We start from the raw sequence: 21,835 nt of genomic DNA, 5'->3' as shown, positions 1-21,835 counted from the left end.
CCAAATCCCACTTGGCACCAACCACAAACATAGGCGAAGGACTTTTTCACTGTTCCCTTCCCAAAAATCTCAGGCCGCAATTAATGCCGACACCTTTATATCTCAAAAAATCAAAATTCCAAAAAAGGACAAGGGACAGAGCGCGGAGAGGATAGAGAAGAAGATATCTTCCCAGTCCGAGCTGGCATGCTCGCGGGACCCTCACTCGCGAGATACTACTCAACGAAACATGTGGAAGGGACACGCGCCACGTGGCGCTCCGAGGAAGGCGAAGCGAGATCGCGCGTAACACCAACCTCTAATCAACAAAATCCTCGGAATAAATCTCCCTCGTCAATGTTTTCTAACGTTTCTGTTCTTTTCTCATTAAGTGTCACTTCTTCACCGCCATGAATGCCATAGCCACTGCTTCTGCTCTCACTCTTCCGATTTTTCTTAGAGCTGGAAAACTTGACACCAAAAGGGTAACCTTTGTTTTTGTTCAACGTGTGCTGTTTTGCACTTAACTAGGTGCTTTTTTTTTTAAAGGTAATGTTAAAAGTGAAGTTTAATTTAGTTATTTAAATGACATGAAGTTATGATGCTAAATGGTATTTGTTTTGCTTAACCGCTGAACTTGGAAGGGTATGTTACAAACTAGACATGGAGGGAAATTTATTGATCCTACTGTACTTTAGATTTTTTTTTTTTGTCCATGCAATTTTGAAAATTAAGCATGTGGATTTAGTTTTTAGTTGAATTGTGACTTGCAGTATAATGCTTGGTATAATGACATTAATTTAAATTATTTATTACAGGTTTGAGGTTTCATAAGTTAATAGTAAATCACTTAAACCTTGAAAAAAAATGAGCAGTTAATATTGCAAGTTTCTCATTTGCATGGGCTACATTTTTTGGTACCTACATAACTGAAGAAGTGTGGTTTGTTCTCTGTAGCTCACATTTTTTTGGAACATGTCACATGTCAAATTTCAGGATTTGAAAGGTAGATTTAGAGTGTTTGCTGTATTTGGAGAAGAAGAGAAGAAAAATGCATGGGCTGCGCTATTTGACGTGGAGGATCCGAGATCCAAGTTTCCACAGAATAAAGGGAAGGTTTTGGATATATATCAAGCCCTGGAAGTGGCAAGACATGATATTCAGTACTTAGATTGGCGAGCTCGGCAAGATGTGCTAACAATCATGCACCTCCATGAAAAGGTTTCAACTGATTTCATTTAAGTTATTGTTATTTGATGCTTGAATAGACTATGGATTTTGTTGATATTTAGCCTTTGTGAATATTGGACATCTATAGACTTGGCCATTTGATCAGATTACTGAGATTAGAGTGTCACTACAATATAGTTTTTGTTTGACTAACCCCTTTTACTCATTGAGTTATGCATGCTCCACCATTTATTGATTTATACCTCTAAAAATTATGGGTGTAGGTGGTCGAAGTTCTTAATCCTCTAGCTCGTGAATATAAATCAATAGGCACCCTGAAAAAGGAACTAGCTGGGTTGCAGGATGAATTAGCACAAGCACACAGACAGGTATAGAATTTTTAGCAGTGAAGACCAGTCAGCACAACTTGAAACTGAGTTGTTTTTAATTGATCTATCTAACTTGGCAGAAATTTGTCAATAGGTTATTAACCTGTCACTATATTTATTCAACTTAATGAATAACAACAGGTTCATATATCTGAAGCAAGGGTTACCACTGCTTTGGATAAACTTGCTTACATGGAAGAATTGGTAAATGATAGGCTGTTGCAAGACAGAAGCACAGCTGAAGTTGCCCAAACATCCTCTTCTCCCAGTACCTCTGCAAATTCTTTAGTTATAGAAAAGAGAAGGCAGCCACGGAAAAGCTTGAATGTATCTGGTCCAGTTCAGTCATACCATCCCCACTTGAAGAATTTCTGGTATCCCGTTGCTTTCTCTAATGACCTAAAGGATGATACCATGGTAAGTCAGTATGTGTCCAAGTGTCTTTTTCTGAAGAAAATTCTATTATATACTTAGAATATTTGTGTCATCTATTTCAATCAAAAGAAATCAACTATAAACCGTTATGATATGATAGTAGAACATTTTCTTTCATCAGATAACAAAGTAAAATAAATGAGCATTTGACATATATTCTGATTGGTATTGCTTCTTCTATTTTTCTTTTCCATTTATAAGAGAGCTGAATTTAAAGTTTCTATCCTAATCTCTTCATTTGACTATAACCATGTAGGCTCCTAAAATGCCTTTTTTGTGGCACTTTATAACTTATTGCAAATGAAAATGTTTCACTGTTTTTTATGGTAGTATTTTCTATTTTATCACTTCTTTTTCTTTTTGTTCAATTTATTTAGGGGGGTAATGGGGTGTCATATATGATAAAAGATAGACATACTCATAAGCTAAATGCAAATTCTCATAAATGTGTTACTCCTTTTCTTATCTCAGATCCCAATAGAATGTTTTGAGGAACCATGGGTTATCTTCCGAGGGAAAGATGGGAAGCCTGGATGTGTGCAGAACACCTGTGCACACCGAGCCTGTCCTCTGCACCTTGGTTCAGTAAACGAGGGTCGTATCCAATGTCCCTACCATGGTTAGTAGTCACTGAAACAAATGATTATGTCCTAGCAATGAATTATATGCACTTCTTGATACTTGATAATGTATGTGTAATTTCACATGACATAGCCTACAGATTTATGTACACTGGAATTGACGTACTCTAAAATTTCAAAATGGTTGGATATCAGGCTGGGAATATACTACTGATGGAAAATGTGAGAAAATGCCATCTACTCAACAGCTAAATGTGAAAATAAAGTCAGTTCCATGCTTTGAAAGAGAGGGAATGATCTGGATTTGGCCTGGCAATGATCCACCAACAGCAACACTTCCATCTTTACTACCTCCTTCAGGATTTGAAATCCACGCTGAGGTATGTTATGAATATAATCTGTCCCGTTAGGTATTGTGCTCGATGCAAAATAAAAGAATTACAATTATATGATTGATTAAAAGAAAAAGAAACCTGTGTTTTCTTATTTGGTGGCTCTTCACTTGTTACAGATTGTGATGGAACTTCCAATTGAACATGGCTTACTTTTGGACAATCTTTTGGATCTTGCACATGCCCCTTTTACGCACACCTCAACATTTGCTAAGGGATGGAGTGTTCCCAGGTTTGTTTGGTTTATACCCTTAAAACTGAAAGCAATTGTCATTCAGAAGGGGTAACCAGTGATGAAGGGATAAAATTGCCTGTTGGAGATGTTACAATTTAGCTCGTTTCAAATTGATCGAAAGTCTCTTTCCCTTTCCAATTTCATTTGAAGTTTTTGGCTTCTAGAATACACTTCTCAGACAAGGCAAAATATAATATTCAATTATTAGTTGGAATTTTGTCATCTGGAGGATTCAATATGTTAAACTGATTCATGTTCTTGAAAATAGTAAATAGTTATAATAATTCACTCTAAGCCTTTTTCCATTGACAATTTTATGGTAAATGCATTTAAGAGTGATATTTTTCTGGGGTGGTTCAATTTCATAATGTAGTCAGTGCATCACACATTTTTTTTTAGTTGTGCATTAATGGAATAGTTCAGCCTTTTGTTAGGCTCTTAACTTTATCTTATAAAACAATAAATTTCTAGCTCACTCAGTCTCCTTGCATGAATTTGAACTTGCAGCTTGGTGAATTTTTTGACACCTGCATCTGGCCTGCAAGGATACTGGGATCCCTATCCTATCGATATGGAGTTTCGACCACCCTGCATGGTACTATCAACCATTGGAATTTCAAAGCCTGGGAGACTGGAGGGACAAAGTACCAGGGAATGTTCAACGCACCTGCACCAACTTCATGTCTGCTTACCATCTTCAAAACAAAAGACAAGATTGCTATACAGAATGTCACTGGATTTTGCTCCTCTGCTTAAGCATATACCTTTAATGAAATATCTATGGAGGCATTTCGCAGAACAGGTAGAGTGTTTTTCAAATCATGAATGCATATTTTACTATGTTTGATAACCATGTTTGAATTAGGGAGGAAGAACAGAAGGAGAAAAGAAACGGTAAATCGCCTATTTTGTCCTTGAAAGTGTTAGGTGTTGTTACCATAGTCCTTAAAATTAAGGAAATTTAAAAAAAAAAAAAAGTTCCTAGAACTGCAATCTACCAATCACTTTAATCCAACTTTCACTTGATTTAAGTGTTAATTTAGCATATCTTCAGGGATCAAAATGATAGTAATTGGTTAAATTTAGAGACTTTTATGAAACAGTTAGCAGTTTTTCACGGCTTTATTTGGATTTTCTCTAGCTTTCAGGGACCCATGTGATAACATTTAACACTTTCAGGACAAAAAAAAGGGACTTACCCAAAAAAAAATTATAACTCAGGACATACCAGGTTTTGTTGTAGATATCCTCATAAATTGGGATATTTAAACTTGCAGAGGATACAAAAACACTAACAGGAAATCTTAAAAATCTAACTTAATTCTGCCTATAATTCAATATGATTTGAATTTTTAGTATTGATTATTTATTAAAGTACCCTAGTTAAATGAAAGACATAACTCTACAAAAATGATCATGTTCTCATTATGTCTTTACTATCAAGTTCTCAACTCAAATTATGATATGTGGATAGCAATATGGTGCAAAATAAAAATCCACATGCCATCATTCAATTTGAGAAGCTAATAACAAGAACATGAAAAACTTGATGCAAGTTTTGTCCATAAATAAATGGCATCTTTGCCCTCTCCAACTTGTGTTAATTGTGTGTTTTAATGTTTCATCTACAAAAGGTTTTAAATGAGGATCTACGGCTAGTGGTGGGGCAGCAAGAGAGAATGAACAATGGTGCAAACGTATGGAATTTCCCAGTGGCATATGACAAGCTTGGGGTCAGATACAGAATGTGGAGAGATGCATTGGAGAGAGGAGTTAAACAACTACCATTCAGTCATTCACCACACCACATAGATTAAGCACAGAGTGAACAATTTATTTTTTGTTTTTTTTTCTCACTCAGTGATGCTTCTTAAATCCTCCAATAAGTAATTTTTCTTTTTCAACTGAAGGCTTCATCATCTCTACAAGACCATGCGGGAACTGTTGTATTCATCAGAGACTGTTCCTTTCCCTAAAATACTCCATTCTTGACACCTTTTCACCCTTTTTTTCATTTTTTTTAATATGTACAGTGCGAAATCAATTTTTTTCCCTTGTGATATCTGCACCATCTCACCTGGTGCCTTAACCTTACCCTTATACAAAGGGGCATGTTGTCTGACACAATATTCAGTACAATGTAATTTAATTCAGAATTCCTGATTGGTTTGGGTTACATCTTCAGATTTTCATATATTTTCCAACTGTGTTTGTAATGAATGAATCCAAAGTTTTAAATGATTATGATTTCATTGTGATCTTTCATATTACAAAAAATTGCTGATAAACACGGTTAATGCAATGGTGGCGGATCAAGACATCAGGATTTTCTAGACATGAGTAGTTACAATGAGTCTTTATCTTTTCTAATTTTCCTACTAGAAACTAAGTTTTTTTTTTATTAAAATTAAGGGTGAAAACAGAAATGTTCACTTTTTTTTTTCTAATTCAAATTCCATTTTTCTTCTTGCACAGTCTTGCACCAAGACTTAATATTTTAATCCAAATGATCATTAAATATTTCAAACACTTAATTTCTCTTAATTAAGGCTTTATACAAATTTTATCATCATTATTTAAGTCCATATATAATCGTACAAATTACTAATGTGTATTCTAGAAAAAGAACTTTTATTTTTTAATTTCCCATTATTTAACTGAGCCAAACTTTACAGTGAAATTCTAAAGAAAGCCAAAACTTAAAAAGTGACACAAAATTCCCACGCAACAAAGGCATATTGCATTGTAGAAGTTCCGAAATTACTTTCCAATTACAACAAGAAAAATTAAAAAAACGATCGCAGTATCGTACATAACAAAATATAGTAACAATTAACAATTAACGAACCCTCACTTTCATTTTTTCGCTCTTTAAACTTTCCCAAAACCTCTCCACACATTTCTCTTCACAGTTCGGAGCCGCAGAAGGGGCAGAATCGGAAGTCAGCCTCCACGGAGCGGTCGCAGAAGCGGCAGCGCAAGGCGTCGGTGACCGCCGTAGGCGATGCCGATTCGCCGTCGCCGCCGGGAGGCAGGGAGTAATTGTACGGGAAGAAGTTCTTACAACCGCCGCAATACAAGAGAGGATCCTTCGCCGGCCACCGCCAGACGGGAACGAAGAAGAGCTTGAGAACCTTGTCGTAGTTGACGAGATCCACGCGGTTGTTGGCGCAGAACGTGCACTTGCCCACACCGGATTTCAGCACTTGCCGTATCTCTTGCTGCAACCCTCCCACGAAGAAAAAGAACATTGCTATAACCTCGCTTAAGTCTTAACCTTCCTTCTACGTTTTTTTTTTCTTTGTTCTCCAATCTCAGCGTTGAAGTGAACTGAATTGGTGTTTTGTAATATACACTCGGGGGAAATATTCGCCTTTTTCGTTTCTCTGGAGCCTTCCTGCGATTTCTTCATCTTTGGGCTTCTGTGAAATGGGCCTTATAAAGCTGGATCAGGACATTTGAATCCTGCATCTCCCATTTTACTTATATGGACAAAAATAATCCTTTCATAAGGAATTTCTATTCGGGAAGGTAATCTTAGCAAATTGACCCCAGGGGGTTTCATTTAGAAACTAATTTCCAATCAGGATCATTTTTGAAACATTTTGCGAAGGGTGTCTGTTTTGTGTGAGTGTTTTGCTAAGGGAAATGGCGAAACACATGTTTTGCTAAGAGGAACAGCGAAATAGGTGCATAGTGTGCAAAGTGAATTTCGTCATCCTCATTGACGAAATAGGTACAACATGTGGATTTTTCCATTTTCGTTGGCGAAATAGGTGGTGCTGTTGCTTTTTTATAGTATTACAAAATAAAATATAATACAATAAGTGACAAAAAAAAATTATAAATCTGGTCCAGTTGATGGCAAAATTTAAATGGTGTAAAAAAGCAACAGCATCACCTATTTCGCCAATGAAGATGGCGAAATCCACATGTTGCACCTGTTTCGCTAATAAGGATAGCGAAATCCATTATGCACACTACACCCCTATGCACCTATTTCGCTGTTTCTGTTGGCGAAATATGCACCTATTTCGTTGTTCCTCTCGGCGAAATATGCACCTATTTCGCTATTCCTCTTGGCGAAATATGTGTTTCGTCATTCCCCTCAGCAAAACGCTCACATAAAATAGACCCCTTCGTAAAATATTTCAAAACAGACCCTGATTGGGAATTAGTTTCTAAAAGAAACCCCCTGAAGTCAATTTGCCTAATTTATACCAATTATCTTCCAGAATAAGCTTCCATAGCACTTATCCTTATTCTAGAATAGCTTACGAAAAGGTCATTCCAAAACTCAGATTGAGTACTGGAATAGGATTCTTGGAGAACATAAAATATGCTTTTGGAATAGGTATTCTATAAAACGCTGGATTGCATGTTTTGGAGCAAATACACATATTTTCGGAACATGTATTTTAGAAGTGTATTTTATGTACTTTGAAAAGCCTATTCTAGAACTCAATTTTTGTTCCATAATAAATTTTTCATAAATGATTTGAAGGCTTTTGGAATACTTGTTCTTCTAGAAATGGTTTCTACTATTCCTCTTTTGGAAAGGGTGACCCATAAAACAATAGCTTCATAAAAATTGGAAGAAAATGTACCTAGAAATGAGGAATCACTGCTTTTATATGGAAGACTCCCTTGTGGAGTTGAAGGTTGAAGAAGAGGAATCATTGCGTATGTACGACACAGAGATGTAGTGAGAGAATGTGGAGTTGAATGTTGAGGAAGAGGAAGGTATAATTTGAAAATGATAGTTTGTTTCACATAAAGCTCAAATATTTTTTCTTTTTGAATATAAAGCTCAAATATTTTTTCTTTTCTCTGTTTGTTTCCCAAATTGCCCTTTGTTCCCTTTGTCCTTGGTTTGTAGCTTCCATTTTTTTTCCTTTTCTCAATATTCATGACTCCACCGCGACACCAAGAGTCAAATCTCACAACAATGAATTGAGTAAAGGAGTCGTGGCCAACAAAGGAACAAATAGGTCTCAGATTCAAAAGTTGAAAAATTAGGGGCGACTAATGATATCGACGAAGTTGAAAAAATTGGAGCCAAGAGTGAAGAGCAGAGGGGATATATGCAAGTAATTTGTGAAGTTCAAGCTTATGGCTTTGCTTTTTACTCTTACGATAATGGGGAGAATTACCATGATTAAAAAAAGTGATCTTTAAATTGAAACCATAAAATCAAGACTTTAAAGAGACAGTTTTGTGATCTTTTTCAAAAATATAAATAGTACATTATCCAAAGACTTTTGTTTATACAAGATCCTTCTTTTCTTCTTATTCTAATTGTTTCAGTTTTGAACTCTTGGATTCCACAAGATCCAATGAAGAAAGCAAGAAAAAAAATGAGAATAGTTTCAAGTCAACACACTCAAATACATTGGTGACTCTGTCATCAAGAATAGCTCGTGTCAAATGCGTCGACGCAATCCGGTTCTAGTTTCGATGATGGGCAACCCACCATGTTTGCAACACTACCATCGTGGCTGAAATCCTTAGGTAGAAGCACAGAGGGGGAGAAGGAGAGGCGATAGAAGTAGAAAGAGAAAAAAGGGTAAATCAGGGAAGAGATTTTAGCCTTTAATTCAAAAGTTTAAAAAAAAATTGATGATCCAAAAACCCTTACCCATGATTGGAAACCTACTTACCTTTCCCATACTAGCTGTCGCCATTTATTCATACACATCCTTTAAGTTTTGTATGTTTTTTTAGCTGACATTTTTTTCTTTTTTGAAATTTATTTTTGGTACTTTTTTCTTTACATTGATACAAGTTTTGAAATTTAATTTTTAAAATGTAATTGTTCTAGATAAGGCCAACATTTGGACTACCATGTTTAGGATCAACCACTATATTGAACTATGGATCATTGAACCAACTCATTATTCAAATACTTAATATTTAGATTACTATCTCACTCAAAACCATACACTTATGTACCCAAAAATCCAATTAGCACCTCCATCAAATTATTTAACTATCCTTAACATAGGAATAAACCTAATGTATAAGAGACAACCTAACACGACCTACAATCCTAACCATTCCTTTGAACAAACATAGTAGGATGACGATATCAAACCACTAAACATTCAACCTATTCACCACTATAAATACCAATATAATCACCTTCACCAAGTAGATTCCTTTCATACAAACTACTAGCCAATATACTGAACACAACTTCCCTCAGTGCAAGGCGACATCCTTTATACTACAAGATCATCCACTTCACCCATAGAATAATTGATAGCAACAAGAGATGAAAAATAATTTTAACATGTTGAAATTAAATTTTTGATTTTTTTTTTACTTGCAATGTACATTCTTGAATTAATTAATTTCCAATAATGTTAAAATTGCATTGTAGAAACTAAATTATTAATTCCTTAAGATGCATGTCAAGCCTCAATACCTATTCAACAAACTTAAGATGCAAATAGACAAACAAAGTATATGATAAGGGTGATAATAAAGACACAAGTATTATAAGAGAATGTAACAGGTGACAAAACACATACATGTTTACATATCACCAAGTAGTAACACTAAGAATTAGGATCATATAATCACAATCATATATGCATATTGTAAATACAAATATCACAAGAAGGGCAATTGAATTATGATTTTAGAAATTTCAAAGTCTTTTTCTTCAACAACAACGTTATTGTCAGAAGTATAAGTTTAGCAAAATAGATAAAAAAAAAAATTCATAAGACAAATTCAAACAATAGAAACAAATTTTGCAAAACAAAAAAAAGTTTTCACAAGCAAAAACAAATTCAAGCCCTAGATAGTTTAAAACAAAAGATAAACAAAGAGAATATAAGACACAGATTTATACTGGTTTGTCTCTACCACTGAGATTATATCCAATTCTTGGTTAACCACCAAGTTTCACTAACTTCAATAAGTTCAATCAAATTAATCCCTAAATTCATTGAGATCACAAATTAGGTTGAAATATCATCCAAACAATCTATGACTAAATTCAAAATTAGGAAATGAATCCATAACCTAATTCATTTTCAATCCTAAGCACATTCATAATCATGAAAATAAAAAATAGGATTGAAGAAGAAGATGAACATTCACACATAATCAAAATATTAAACTAGAACTCAAATTGAACCTTGCTTGGAGTGGATCCTTGGATTGATTGATTGTTTAGCCATCCATGAGCATCACCAGTAGAAGAGCAACAAAATTTGTGCAAGAAAAAGGGAGAACATAATTGAAGAGAGGAAGAAGAATGAACAACAATTGAGAGAAAAAGAGAGAATAGAATTTGATCCTAAAATTTTGCACAAGTTTCTAAATATGTTTTTGTACAAAATGAACTAACTAACTTCACTAATATATAATTAAGCTACATAATTAAGCCCATCTACTCAGAAGGAAGGGATGAGCCTTGATTAGGCCCATCTAATCTACATAATTAAGCTAATTACACAAAGCAAAACCCAATTTTGTAGCCCAATTATTCAAGTGTAGAGGTTATAACTTCCAAGCCTAATATGACCCTCAAAATGGAAGAATTAGCCTAAGCTTATTTTTGACAAAATTGAAGCCCTTTTCCTCAGCTTTCCATGGACTTCTCACATGCTCCATTTGGAGTTCTGTAGTGTCCTATAGGCCCTGCACAAGGAAGATAGGTTAAGTAAGCACAAAATCTAAAAAATAAGCAACAATTATCAATTAAGCCCAAATATTTGCCTAAGACCAAAACTGAGTTAGGATGAGAAAATAAGAATCAAAGAGAGGTCAAATAAGCTAACAAGAATAGAAAAATATTAAACTAAAAATGCTCAATCAATGGTCATTGGAGCATTTAATGCATACATTAAATACATGTCTTTCTTCATGCTAAAAATAACTCTGGTTGGCTTTTGTGTTTGTTACTAGAGCAGAAAAAACTTGCTTTAAGTTAAAGCATGTTTGTCATAGCAGAGCACGTCTTTTGAAGTCGTTTGGCAACTTTCACATCTTGAACTTCACTTATGCTTCATGGGATTTGACAAGTCCTAGGAGAATGTCTTTGTAAAATGAATCTTAGATACAAAGTATTAAATGAAGTCTTAAATGTCATTTTTTAATGTTGTATCAAATTATGACATATCTCTGCTATTGTCTAAAAATACAAGTGCAGATACATGAGTCACAGTCTGATATTGCATAAGACACAACTTTTAACCTTTGTATTTATTTACATCTAATCAAAATAATTAAGAGTACTCATTCATCAAATATATTATAACAATCAAATGCTCACACATTAGACAAAATCTACTTTAGTGATATAAGCATTAGTGTCCCTGAATTTCAAAGCTAGGATAACGGTGTAATATGTGCTTGTGAACCCCAATTGTCTATTTTAATTGAAATCCCATCATTATTAATACAATCAATTAAATTAATTCTTTGTATTTAATTTTTATTTGGAAATGATCACTCTGAACTCATAGTTAATTATCTATCAACAATATACTGCTTGTAATAATTGAACATGTGAAGTAATTAAATATGTATAACATTGTATGATCACTCGTTTTATATGAATTTCTAATCAAATTAATAATAATTAATTTCTCTTTGTGATGCCCTCTACCCCACACATATATGGACTAATAATAAAAGAAATAAGAAATCATAATTAATAAAAATTTCTTAAAACACATTTAAATAAAATCCTTTCAAAAGGGTAAAAGGCTCACATTCACTTCATTATTACCAGATAAACTTGTGAGAAACATTTTTTTCTCAAAACATCATGTAATTAAACAAAACTCATGCCCCAATGTCACATCCTATCAGAGCATTGTGTCCCAACGTTCTTCAGCACAAGGTTCCTTAAAGCAATTCACCTAGTCAGAGCATTGGGATGACTTAATTTCTTTCTAGGGTTTCAAATCAAGCAAGATAGTAAAGGAATATATATTCATCAATAGAAATAGACTAAGGAACTTCTAAAGAAGTTGAATATGGAAGGTGCTAAACCAATGGAAACTCCTATGCATGCTTCTAATCCTTTGAGCAAAGACAAATCAGGTAAACCAGTAGATCAGACAATCTACATAGGTATGATTAGATCACTTTTGCATCTAATGGCAAGTAGACATGATATCATGTATAGTGTATGACTATGTGCTAGATTTAAGTTTGATCCTCGAGAGTCACATCTCAAAGTTGTTAAGAGGATCTTATGTTATCTAGTAGGTATTACTAACCAAAGTTTGTTTTACAAGAAAAATCAAGAATTTAGGTTAGTAAGATAGTGTGATGCAGACTATGCAAGGGACAATGTGAAACGAAAAAGCACAAGTGGTGGATGTTACTATGTTAGACCTTGTCTAATATCTTGGACAATCAAGAAACAAAACTCCATCAATTTGTATACAGTAGAAGCTAAATATGTGTTTGTTGCAAGTTATTGCTTAAAACTTCTATAGGTAAAGTATCAGTTAAAAGATTACTCTAGTTTAGAGAACAATATAACAGTATATTGTGACAACACTAGTGCAATCAACATGTCTATGAATTTCATACAACATTCAAAGGCTAAGCATATTGTGATAAGATATCATTTCATCTATGATTATGTGCAAAAAGGTGTCTTTGATATAAAGTTTGTAGACATAGATCATCAATGGCTCATATCTTTACTAAGCCTTTGTATGAAGATCGTTTAGTTTGAATTAGGGTGCATTTAAATATGGTTAGTTATCAAAGTAATGATGTATGCTACACTATCTCAGACAATGGCATTATCTTATAATATTTCATTAATCTATTTGGACTGATGTGTATTCAGGTGTATAGATAGAAGGGGAAGCATGTTCAAAAAAGATAAAAACCTTTTGCCTTCTCTTAAGAGATTGTGCCGCCCTTTTAACCATGATTGAAAAATATGAAATGTTATTTGAACTAATACTGTAAGAACTCCTTGTGCATTTATAAGGCAAAGACAAGCACTCAAGAGACTCTTTTGAAACTTTGAACTCTCAGAACTCCTTGTGCATTTTTGCTTCCATCTGAGAACTTAAACTTTCAAAAATCTCATATTTTCTTTCAAAAAGTTTTGATCTTTGTGAATAATGGGACCAAAGAAGAACAAGACAATTGTAATTCCAGGAATCAACACTAAATAAGAGCCCAATAACACTTTTCCAAAGGATTCCTTCATTCCTGGATGATGCATGGGTGAACTTCTGAAGCCTAAAAGAAAAGGGTTTTCATATTAAATGACTTTTTGATCGAGTCTTGTGGATATCATTCCTCAAAAATTTCAGTTCCTAGCATTGTCGTCCCTATGCCTTGTTCTGGGGAATTGTGCAATAGAACAAAGTCAGCATCAAAGGCACCATCAATGGCAAGGAAGTGATCATCTCTCTAACAACCATCGTTGTTGTGTAAGAGAGTTTGGTGTTTGACAAGGACTGAGAGAAGGAGATAACCCAAAAAACCGTGGATATCATGCTCTATGATTGTCCATGCCCAAACACAAATGATAGGAAGGCGATGATTAGCTTCCTAAGAACTATAAACCTAACCTACATGTGCAAACTCATTCATATGTTCTTGTTCAACATGATGATGTTGGATCAAGTGGCCTCAGAATAATTAAGAAGGAGGGGGGGGGGGTTGAATTAATTATTCCTAAACCTTTACTAATTAAAAATTTACTCTTTTAAGGCTTTTACTTATGTTGTTAAGAGAATAAGGAGTAGAAGAGAAACTTAACCAAAAGTAAAAGCGGAAATTAAAATGCACAGCGGAAAGTAAAAGAGTAGGGAAGAAGGAGACAAACACATAAGAGTTTTTATATTGGTTCGGCAACAACCCGTGCCTACATCCAGTCCACAAGCGACCTACGGTCCTTGAGATTTCTTTCAACCTTCTAAAAATCCTTTTACAAGCAAAGATCCACAAGGGATGTACCCTCCCTTGTTCTCTTTGAACCTAGTGGATGTACCCTCCACTAGAACTGATCCACAAGAGATGTACCCTCTATTGTTCTCAGTCAACAACCCAAGTAGATGTACCCTCTACTTATACCACAAAGGATGTATCCTCCAATGTGTTAAGACAAAGATCTCAGGCGGTTAAACCTTTGATACTTTGTGAATGGGGATACAAAAGAATTCTCAGGCGGTTAGTCCTTTGAAAACTTTTGTATAAGGGAAAGGAAAAAATCAAAAGAATTCTCAGACTGTGTTGTTTTGAATTCTTTGACAAGGGAGAAGGGAGACACAAAAGAATTCAGGCGATTAGTCCTTCGTTCTTTTGGAAAAGGGAGAAGAGAGACACAAAAAGAATTCAGGCGGTTAGTCCTTGGCGAATTCTTTTTGGCAAAGGGAGAAGAGATGAAAAGAATGAATAGCACAAGTTTTCAAGGTTTAGAAAACCAGAAAACTTTGGAAAGCTTTTGGCACAAAGAAGAAGAAGTTCAAAGAGATTCAAAGGTTGTAGAGAATTGTATTGTAAAGATTGTTCAAGATTCTTGAAATGCAAAACAAAGCCTTGCTTTTATAGACTCTTCATGTCTGGTCAAGAGAACCATTAGAAGAGTTATAACTTTTAGAAAAGCTTAAAAACCAATTTGAAAAAGTCAATTTTTTTTTGAAGAGTTACATCTTTTGATTTGTTCAGAAACTATCATTGGTAATCAATTACCAAATCAGTGTAATCGATTACACAAAGCTTTTTTGTGAAAGAATGTGACTCTTCACATTTGAATTTGAATTTCAACGTTCAAGCACACTGGTAATCGATTACCAAAACATTGTAATCGATTACAGCTTTTTGAAATCAATTGGAACATTGTAAATTCAGTTGAAAACTTTTTCAAAAACATTTTGTTACTGGTAATCGATTACAACAATCTGGTAATCGATTACCAGAGAGTAAAAATTCTTTGGTAAACATGTTTTGAGAAAAATCCATGTGCTACTCAGTTTTCGAAAAAACTTTTTCATACTTATCTTGATTAATTCTTCTCTTGATTCTTGAATCTTGAGTCTTGAATCTTGATCTTGATTCTTGGAAGCTTGAACCTTGAATCTTGATTCTTGAAATCAAATTTCCTCTTGAACCTTGAAGTGTTCTTGATTCAATCTTGAACATCTTGAACTCATTCTTTGATTCTTTGAGATCATCATCTTTGTTATCATGAAGTGTTCTTGACCTTTGAGCTTTTTGTAATCACCTTTGTTATCATCAAAACTCCTTTGAATCAATCTTGATTCATCATGAAGCTTGCTTCTACAGATGATACCCAAACTGGGGTCGTGAGACTATGTTAGTGAAAAGGATAGATTTTGTATGTATAAGGTCATGGTGGGAGAAAAGGTGAATCTACCTAAAGTCATCTTCTATTACTGGATGCAGGGCTTCAAAGAAAGATTCAACCCTAAAGTGAAGAAGAATTTTGTCCCTTTTAGGATGCTATTCACTCAGATCATGAGGAATGTTGGTTCAACTCGACTTGGCTTGTTAATATATAATCTTAGGATTTTATTTCACGTTAGATTCAACTTATAAGCCAAGTGTAACCCAATCATGATATAGTAATTGAACTATCATCCAAGTCGTCTCCTAAAGGAATAAAGGAGGGATTTCATGTAATTATTTAACTAAGAACTAGGTTTTTGTATTTTTGTTTTATGATTGTCACGAAATAAATAACATAAAATAAATTGCAATAAAAATTAAATGACATTAAAATAATTAAGTAAAGATAGAAATACTAGACTTGGATGGTGATGCCAATCTTGATGAATGAATTTTAGGTTTGGACTTGGAATTCACTCGACCCACTATAACTTCATGATTCTCTACTCATCTTTTTGCTCATCCCTAATTCACTAATGTATTTTATCCCAACTCACGCACGGTCACAAATTCTAAACTAGTTGCCCGATACCCAATCCCTTGGACATACCAACACAAGCAATCAATATTAATGATCAAGAATTAGTAAGACTTAACCAAGATTATTCTATCCCTAGAGATAATCCCAATTAAGTACTTGATTCATGTTTGGGTTTTAACAAGGCAATTCTTGAATTCATCTATAAGATGACCAATCAAATAAAAGCATTAAGTACAAAAATAAATAAAGAACTCAAGATGAAGTATTGAATTGATAGAGTTAAAGTGAAACAAGGTTCATCCTTTCCTTTCCTAGGTGGATGGAATTGCACTAAAAAATAATACAATGAAACCTAGAGTATCTAATGGTATAATGAAGGCCTCTAGTAGGTGGAAGTCTAAAATGTAATTCTAAGAACTCCTCGGGACTTCTATACCCTTACAATGAATGTCTAGCCTCCTATTCATAGAATTGTAGCTAGGTTTAATTAAGCAGATAATGACTAGAAATTACAAACAAATAATATCTCTAATTAATTCATGTAATTATCTTCTTCTTCAACTGATTTATCTATGAAAAATATCTTGCTCTTGATTTCCCTAGCTTTTATCTTCAATTTTCACAATTTCTCCTTCCAAAACTTTCTGTTGATTTTGGGCCTCTTGAGCTCTTGTCATAATGATTTGTTTTTGCTAAAATACTATAAAAAATTCATTAAAAATAAATAAAAGTAAAATTCTACCTAAGACAAAGTAAAAAAATGAATTTAAAGCTAATTTGATTCAAAACAAGGCCTAAAGTTAACTAAAATGTCAAATAAACATTACAAAATGCATATGAAAATTCGGTAAATTTGATATTTATCTTTTAGCTTAGCTTGAAGCTAGAATTGAGCTCAACACGAACCTTTATTTTTAGCTCAAACTCGACTTGGTTCAGGCTCGTGAATAGCTCAATGCTTCTCGTTAGCTTGGATCACATGAACTAAGAGTCAAATTTTTAAAATCTAATACATTTCAAATTTTCAATTTATAGTATATTTTAGAAAAATGATTATTTAATTTTTTTTAAAAAGAAAAAACTGAACTTATTCTATTAGCTTTGTAGGGCCACGAGGTATGACCCAAAAAAAATATAATTATAACCAAAGTTAGCATAAATAAAAACTACTTCATTTGCATATATAAAATAATAGAAAACCAAGTCAATAATATGTGTATGTGTGTATGTGCACGTGCGCGCGCGCGCATGTGTGTGTTTGTGTGTTTGTGTGTGTGTGTATATCAAGTCGATTCATGAACCAAATAAGTTAAACTATACACAAGTCAAGTTTGACTCATCTATTTAACGAGCTCAATTTTTAGCTCAAGTCTGGCGAATTTGGTTTATGAACCAAAGTTAATAAGTTGATTATCAAATCGAGTTTCGAACTATTTTCGAGTTGGTTTAGTTCATTGTCACCTCTAAATGTATCTGCTATGGAAGCATCTATTGGAGCCTTACAACTTAAAGGGGTAACCTTCATTGAAAATGGGAGTGGCTAATAATTTTCCAAAATATGCTTTGAGGCATATTAAGAAGAAGGAGTCCAAGAAGGAACCACGGTCTATGGTGGGCACTACAAGAAATGTTGTTATTACCGATGGGTACTCAGGATCTTGAGTCAAGATCTACATCTCAATAGACGTAAAGGGAGCAAGCCTAACCCAAACTGAGCCAAACCAGACCCGAACTACCCACAAAAAGAAAAGGCCCCTCAAATTCATCTAAACCCAAACCTTCTTACCAAGCTAAAAAGCCAAAGAAACAACCACCTTTAAACCCTAAACCCTCAAACCCCATAACAACCCAAAAGAGGAAGGCTCTAGACCCTAAGTTTGAACTTGAATCTCGCCCAACAACCAAAAGACCAACCATCAAAATCGAACACCCCCAATCCCAACCTACTCTTATCTCTCCTCCCAAGCCACGAGAATTTGTATTTGAGATTCTTGCAACCCTTCAACCTAAACCATTCTCATCCCCAAATGCTCAAGAATCTGATGTTGAGATTCTTAAAATCCCTACCCTTCAACTTCACCCTCTTTAGCCTTTCCACCTCAGACCTCTCAACCCTCACCTAAACCGGCTTCACCCCCTTTGAGCAAAAATGAAGTTTTTGCCTTGGAAAAATCTAAGAAGTCTTGGGCTGAAACAAAGAAGAAGGCCAAGGTGGATAAATCCTTGAAGAAAAAGGAGGTCTTCAAGCTAGAAGAGGTCATTCTAGCTTTTGTAGCCACTCTATCTACAGAAAAAAGTGTGAAAGGAAGCACAAAGAGTAAATATTAAGCTTGTTGCCTTGGCAAGCAAGGTATCTGAAGAAGTTCCATATGATGTCATTCTGAAATCTCTGAAGATTCTATCTATTGAGGAAAAGTGTTGAAAAGGACACCATGATGGAGATAGGTAGTGAGAAAGTTCCTGAAGCAATTGTCCTTGAACATATACTAGCTCACTTTGAGACTAAGGTAAGAAAAGCTGAGCTTGATAAACTGGAAAGGATCTACAACAGAGCATGGAGCTGCACTTGTGTCTCTATATGCTGCTGAAACACAAGCAGAGTTACATACCGATATTGTTACTAAAGAAATAGAGCCTGAGGAGATTGCAAGTAATGAAGAGGCTATGCTCCAATCTTTCATTGAAGCATTTCTTAAAGATCATGAGAATGATATAGTTGAGACAAATCCTAGTGTAGATCATGTCTATCCAAAACTAGTGTCTATTGATGATGGCAAGCTAGTTAAATCTGCATAGTTTGAAGAAATGGATGCAGACAAACTCAGGCGATTGGAAGAAGTATATGGTGTTATAGAGTTTGTATTCGTGGAAGATATTATGGATCATCTGAAGAAAAGGAAGAACATGATGGCCTCTAAGTAGCCTATTAGATTAATTTATCTCTTTGCCCGTATTGATAGATGTTTGATAAGGAAAGATCAACAACAAGCCATTGAATGGCTTCTTCCTTCAAGACCCTTGCCTCCACCTCCACATATTACACTTGTTGAGTAGTGCTAATGTTAGATTTTATCCTGGCTTAAGAGGTCATAGAGTCTTGGAGTAGCAGACTTACAATAGAGTTTGGAAAGAGAACAATGATATTAGGTCTCACGTTCTTCATTCAAAGATGCAACAAGTAGAGCTTGACAAGCTTAATCTTTACAAAGCTCTGGAATGAAGGTTTTCCAAGTATTGATCCCTTCAATTATCCATCTTGTGATACTTTTCCGGAAGAGGAACAATATGCACTTGGAGTGTATTAAGAAAAGGAACCAGTGCTCAAAGACTTTCCCATTGGACACACTAATCTTTAAACATAGGCCAACCATAAGGAAGGTCTATCCCCTAGTGCCACCATCTAGAGAAGCAGGGAAGCAAAACCTTTTGAGATGCCCTTCTCCACTACATTGGAGCTCCAACAGCTTCTTGGTTTGATGTACTTAATGAATCTAGTTCTTCCTTGGGACATAACCAAGATTGAAGAAAATTTTCAGCCAAAGGACATCACTTTGAAGGATCTTGAATATAGTTAAAATGTTTTTAGAATGGGGGAAAATTGACTTTGGACCTGAACTGAGAATGAATTTATTAACTTATAGAGAAAAGATTCAAGGAAGACAGTCTTCTTTAAGAAGATTGGGGAGGTTTTCTACACATTTACCCTTTATGCTTGGAACTTAGTTTAGATGTGTGGCCACCCCCAACATTTTCTTTCAAATAGTAATAGATAAGCTTGTGTTTCACCAGAAGGCTAACTACTACAAAGGGAATAAGTTTCTAATTGAAGAGGATGATAAAGCTCAACTATGTATGTGAAGGCTCGTCCTAGCAGACTATTAAAACATGAGCTTGAGGCTCTTAAATAGAAGACTAAGCTTTCAAGTTTGGACTGGTATGTAATGGAGAGGTACTACAAACTCAGAGCTCATTGCTTAGGTCTGGAACTAGATGAGAAGCCCCTAGTGGACAAAGTGCACCATGAGATTGGACGATGCTATCAGACTCTTCATCAAACTTGCTTCACTTAGGAGACCCCTTTCAACATGGTCTACCTATGGAAAATGGAGTTATATGCTATGTTTGATCACCCTTTCTCATTCGTTGTGCATCTGCCCCATTCTAAATTCACTTTTACTCACCATGTGTAGTGTATCATTAAAGAAGTGGATTCTGATGTTGAAGTTGTAGTTGATCCTAATGCAATGACTATTGTCATGTATGATCATCAACCTTCATAGGCATATGTCGAGATGATTCTAAGGTTGAGCTTCTAAGAATGCAAAAAGCCCTTGCATAAGCTCTTGAAGATCAACGTTATGCTGCGAAAAAAGCTATTAGTGGCTTCTGATTGGTGTTTTCTTTTACAAGAAAGTTGTGGATTAAGAATCTCCTCGATCTCTCTCTCCTCTTGAAAGTTCCATTCACTTGTCCTCAGGTTATGATGAATTTTGGTGATGAGTTTTTAAGGAAGCTTGGTAAAGAAGTTTTCAAACAAAAAGAGAAAAAGTCAAAGTTAAAGAGCAAATGGCATCATCTGAGGGGGAGCCAAAGTTTGAAGAAAGCATCGATTCAGGGGCAGCTTTATGTTTAAAGTTTTAATGTTGATTATTTATTCCTTGAAACATTTTATTTTCTTCTTAAAACACATCTTGATGTGAAAATTCTTGAATGAATAAAATGAGATGTTTTTTTGTTATTTGTTCAGACTTTATCCCAATCTCTTATAATGCTTTATGCTTTGATTATGATGTATATGTTTGCATCTAATAAGATTGACTAAAGTTTTAATGGACAATTTTATAAGTCTGCCTTCATCTTTTAAATTTGTGTTTGTTTGACAACATAAAAAAGGGAGACTGTTAATTCAAAAGACATTTATGTCTTCACATGAATTAGAACCCTTAATTATTTTGATTAGATGTAAGCAAATACAAATGTTAAAAGTTGTGTCTTATGTGATATCAAAACATGTTTCATGAGTTTACATCTGATGTTTCAGACGATAGCAAGCTAAAGTCATGATCTGATACAACGTTAAAAGATGACATTTGAGACTTCATTTAATACCATGTGTCTAGGATTTGTTTTGCAGAGATATTCTCATAGGATCTATTGAATCCTATAAAAAATAAATGAAGATCAAGTTATGAAAGTTGTCAATCACCATAAAAAAGAGCGCTCTACTATGCAGACCTACTCTAATGCAAAAGGAAGTGGTTTCCTGGTGGAGTGTTTAGCACGATAAATAAAGAGAACGGTTTTCCAGCATGAAGAAGTACATGCATTTAATGCTCCAATGGCCATAGTCTTCAGCATGAAGAAGACATATATATACCAGAAGCTTTGAAGACATGAAACAAGAACCTACGTGCTTATATTCAAGTTCTTTTTGTAAAATGCTTTTTGTATATTCATGTAAATTTTTGTAAAGGTCTCAAAACACCTTGAATACCTTGAGAGAAAAGACTAAGTATTGAGATTGTATATTTGTCTTTAAGACAATTTAGTGTTAGTCAGTGTGTAACGCCTTGAAATTTCAATAACTGAAAATATATTTTTGATGTTTTTCTAGTGTTATTTGATTACTTGATTAATTTGGATGAGTTAAGGTATTGTGAACTAGTCATGTGTGATTTGCTTGATGTGGATGTTGAGTTATGTGGAGTTTTATTGACTTAGGTTGAAATTATGAGATTTCAAGTTTTACCTAAACCAATTCCACTAAA

The 21,835-nt window shown here is 34.5% G+C and overlaps 2 protein-coding genes across 3 annotated transcripts; one reads left to right on the top strand and one right to left on the bottom strand.

The window, feature by feature from the left end:
• The first annotated feature begins 332 nt into the window (after positions 1 to 332).
• Positions 333 to 5,375, top strand: LOC114383106 (chlorophyllide a oxygenase, chloroplastic-like). Of its 2 annotated transcripts, none has more exons than XM_028342699.1 (9): positions 333 to 464; positions 976 to 1,200; positions 1,434 to 1,538; positions 1,680 to 1,955; positions 2,445 to 2,592; positions 2,750 to 2,934; positions 3,066 to 3,178; positions 3,689 to 3,983; positions 4,816 to 5,375. In XM_028342699.1, the coding sequence occupies exons 1-9, from the start codon at positions 390 to 392 to the stop codon at positions 4,996 to 4,998; spliced, it is 1,605 nt and encodes a 534-aa protein (XP_028198500.1). In that variant the 5' UTR covers positions 333 to 389; the 3' UTR covers positions 4,999 to 5,375. The 2 variants fall into 2 exon arrangements, with proteins under 2 accessions (XP_028198500.1, XP_028198501.1); XM_028342700.1 differs by having other exon boundaries at positions 356 to 528.
• Positions 5,376 to 5,888: 513 nt separating this feature from the next.
• Positions 5,889 to 6,673, bottom strand: LOC114384229. The gene has a single exon (XM_028343887.1). It carries the CDS (start codon positions 6,430 to 6,432, stop codon positions 6,088 to 6,090), a length of 345 nt encoding a protein of 114 aa, XP_028199688.1. The 5' UTR covers positions 6,433 to 6,673; the 3' UTR covers positions 5,889 to 6,087.
• Between the last annotated feature and the right edge of the window lie 15,162 nt (positions 6,674 to 21,835).

Source organism: Glycine soja, chromosome 14 (genome assembly GCF_004193775.1).
Source record: "Glycine soja cultivar W05 chromosome 14, ASM419377v2, whole genome shotgun sequence".
Taxonomy (NCBI): Eukaryota; Viridiplantae; Streptophyta; class Magnoliopsida; order Fabales; family Fabaceae; genus Glycine; species Glycine soja.
The sequence above is the reverse complement of the archived record's forward strand: the minus strand, read 5'-3'. Positions and strand labels throughout refer to the sequence as shown.

Excerpts from the sequence above, each read along its gene's own strand:
- LOC114383106 (XM_028342699.1), top strand. The coding sequence starts at position 390 with ATGAATGCCATAGCCACTGCTTCTGCTCTCACTCTTCCGATTTTTCTT. Across the intron at positions 2,593-2,749 it reads TATCCAATGTCCCTACCATG|GCTGGGAATATACTACTGAT; the intron begins GTTAGTAGTCAC and ends GTTGGATATCAG. Across the intron at positions 2,935-3,065 it reads GATTTGAAATCCACGCTGAG|ATTGTGATGGAACTTCCAAT; the intron begins GTATGTTATGAA and ends CACTTGTTACAG.
- LOC114384229 (XM_028343887.1), bottom strand. The coding sequence starts at position 6,432 with ATGTTCTTTTTCTTCGTGGGAGGGTTGCAGCAAGAGATACGGCAAGTG.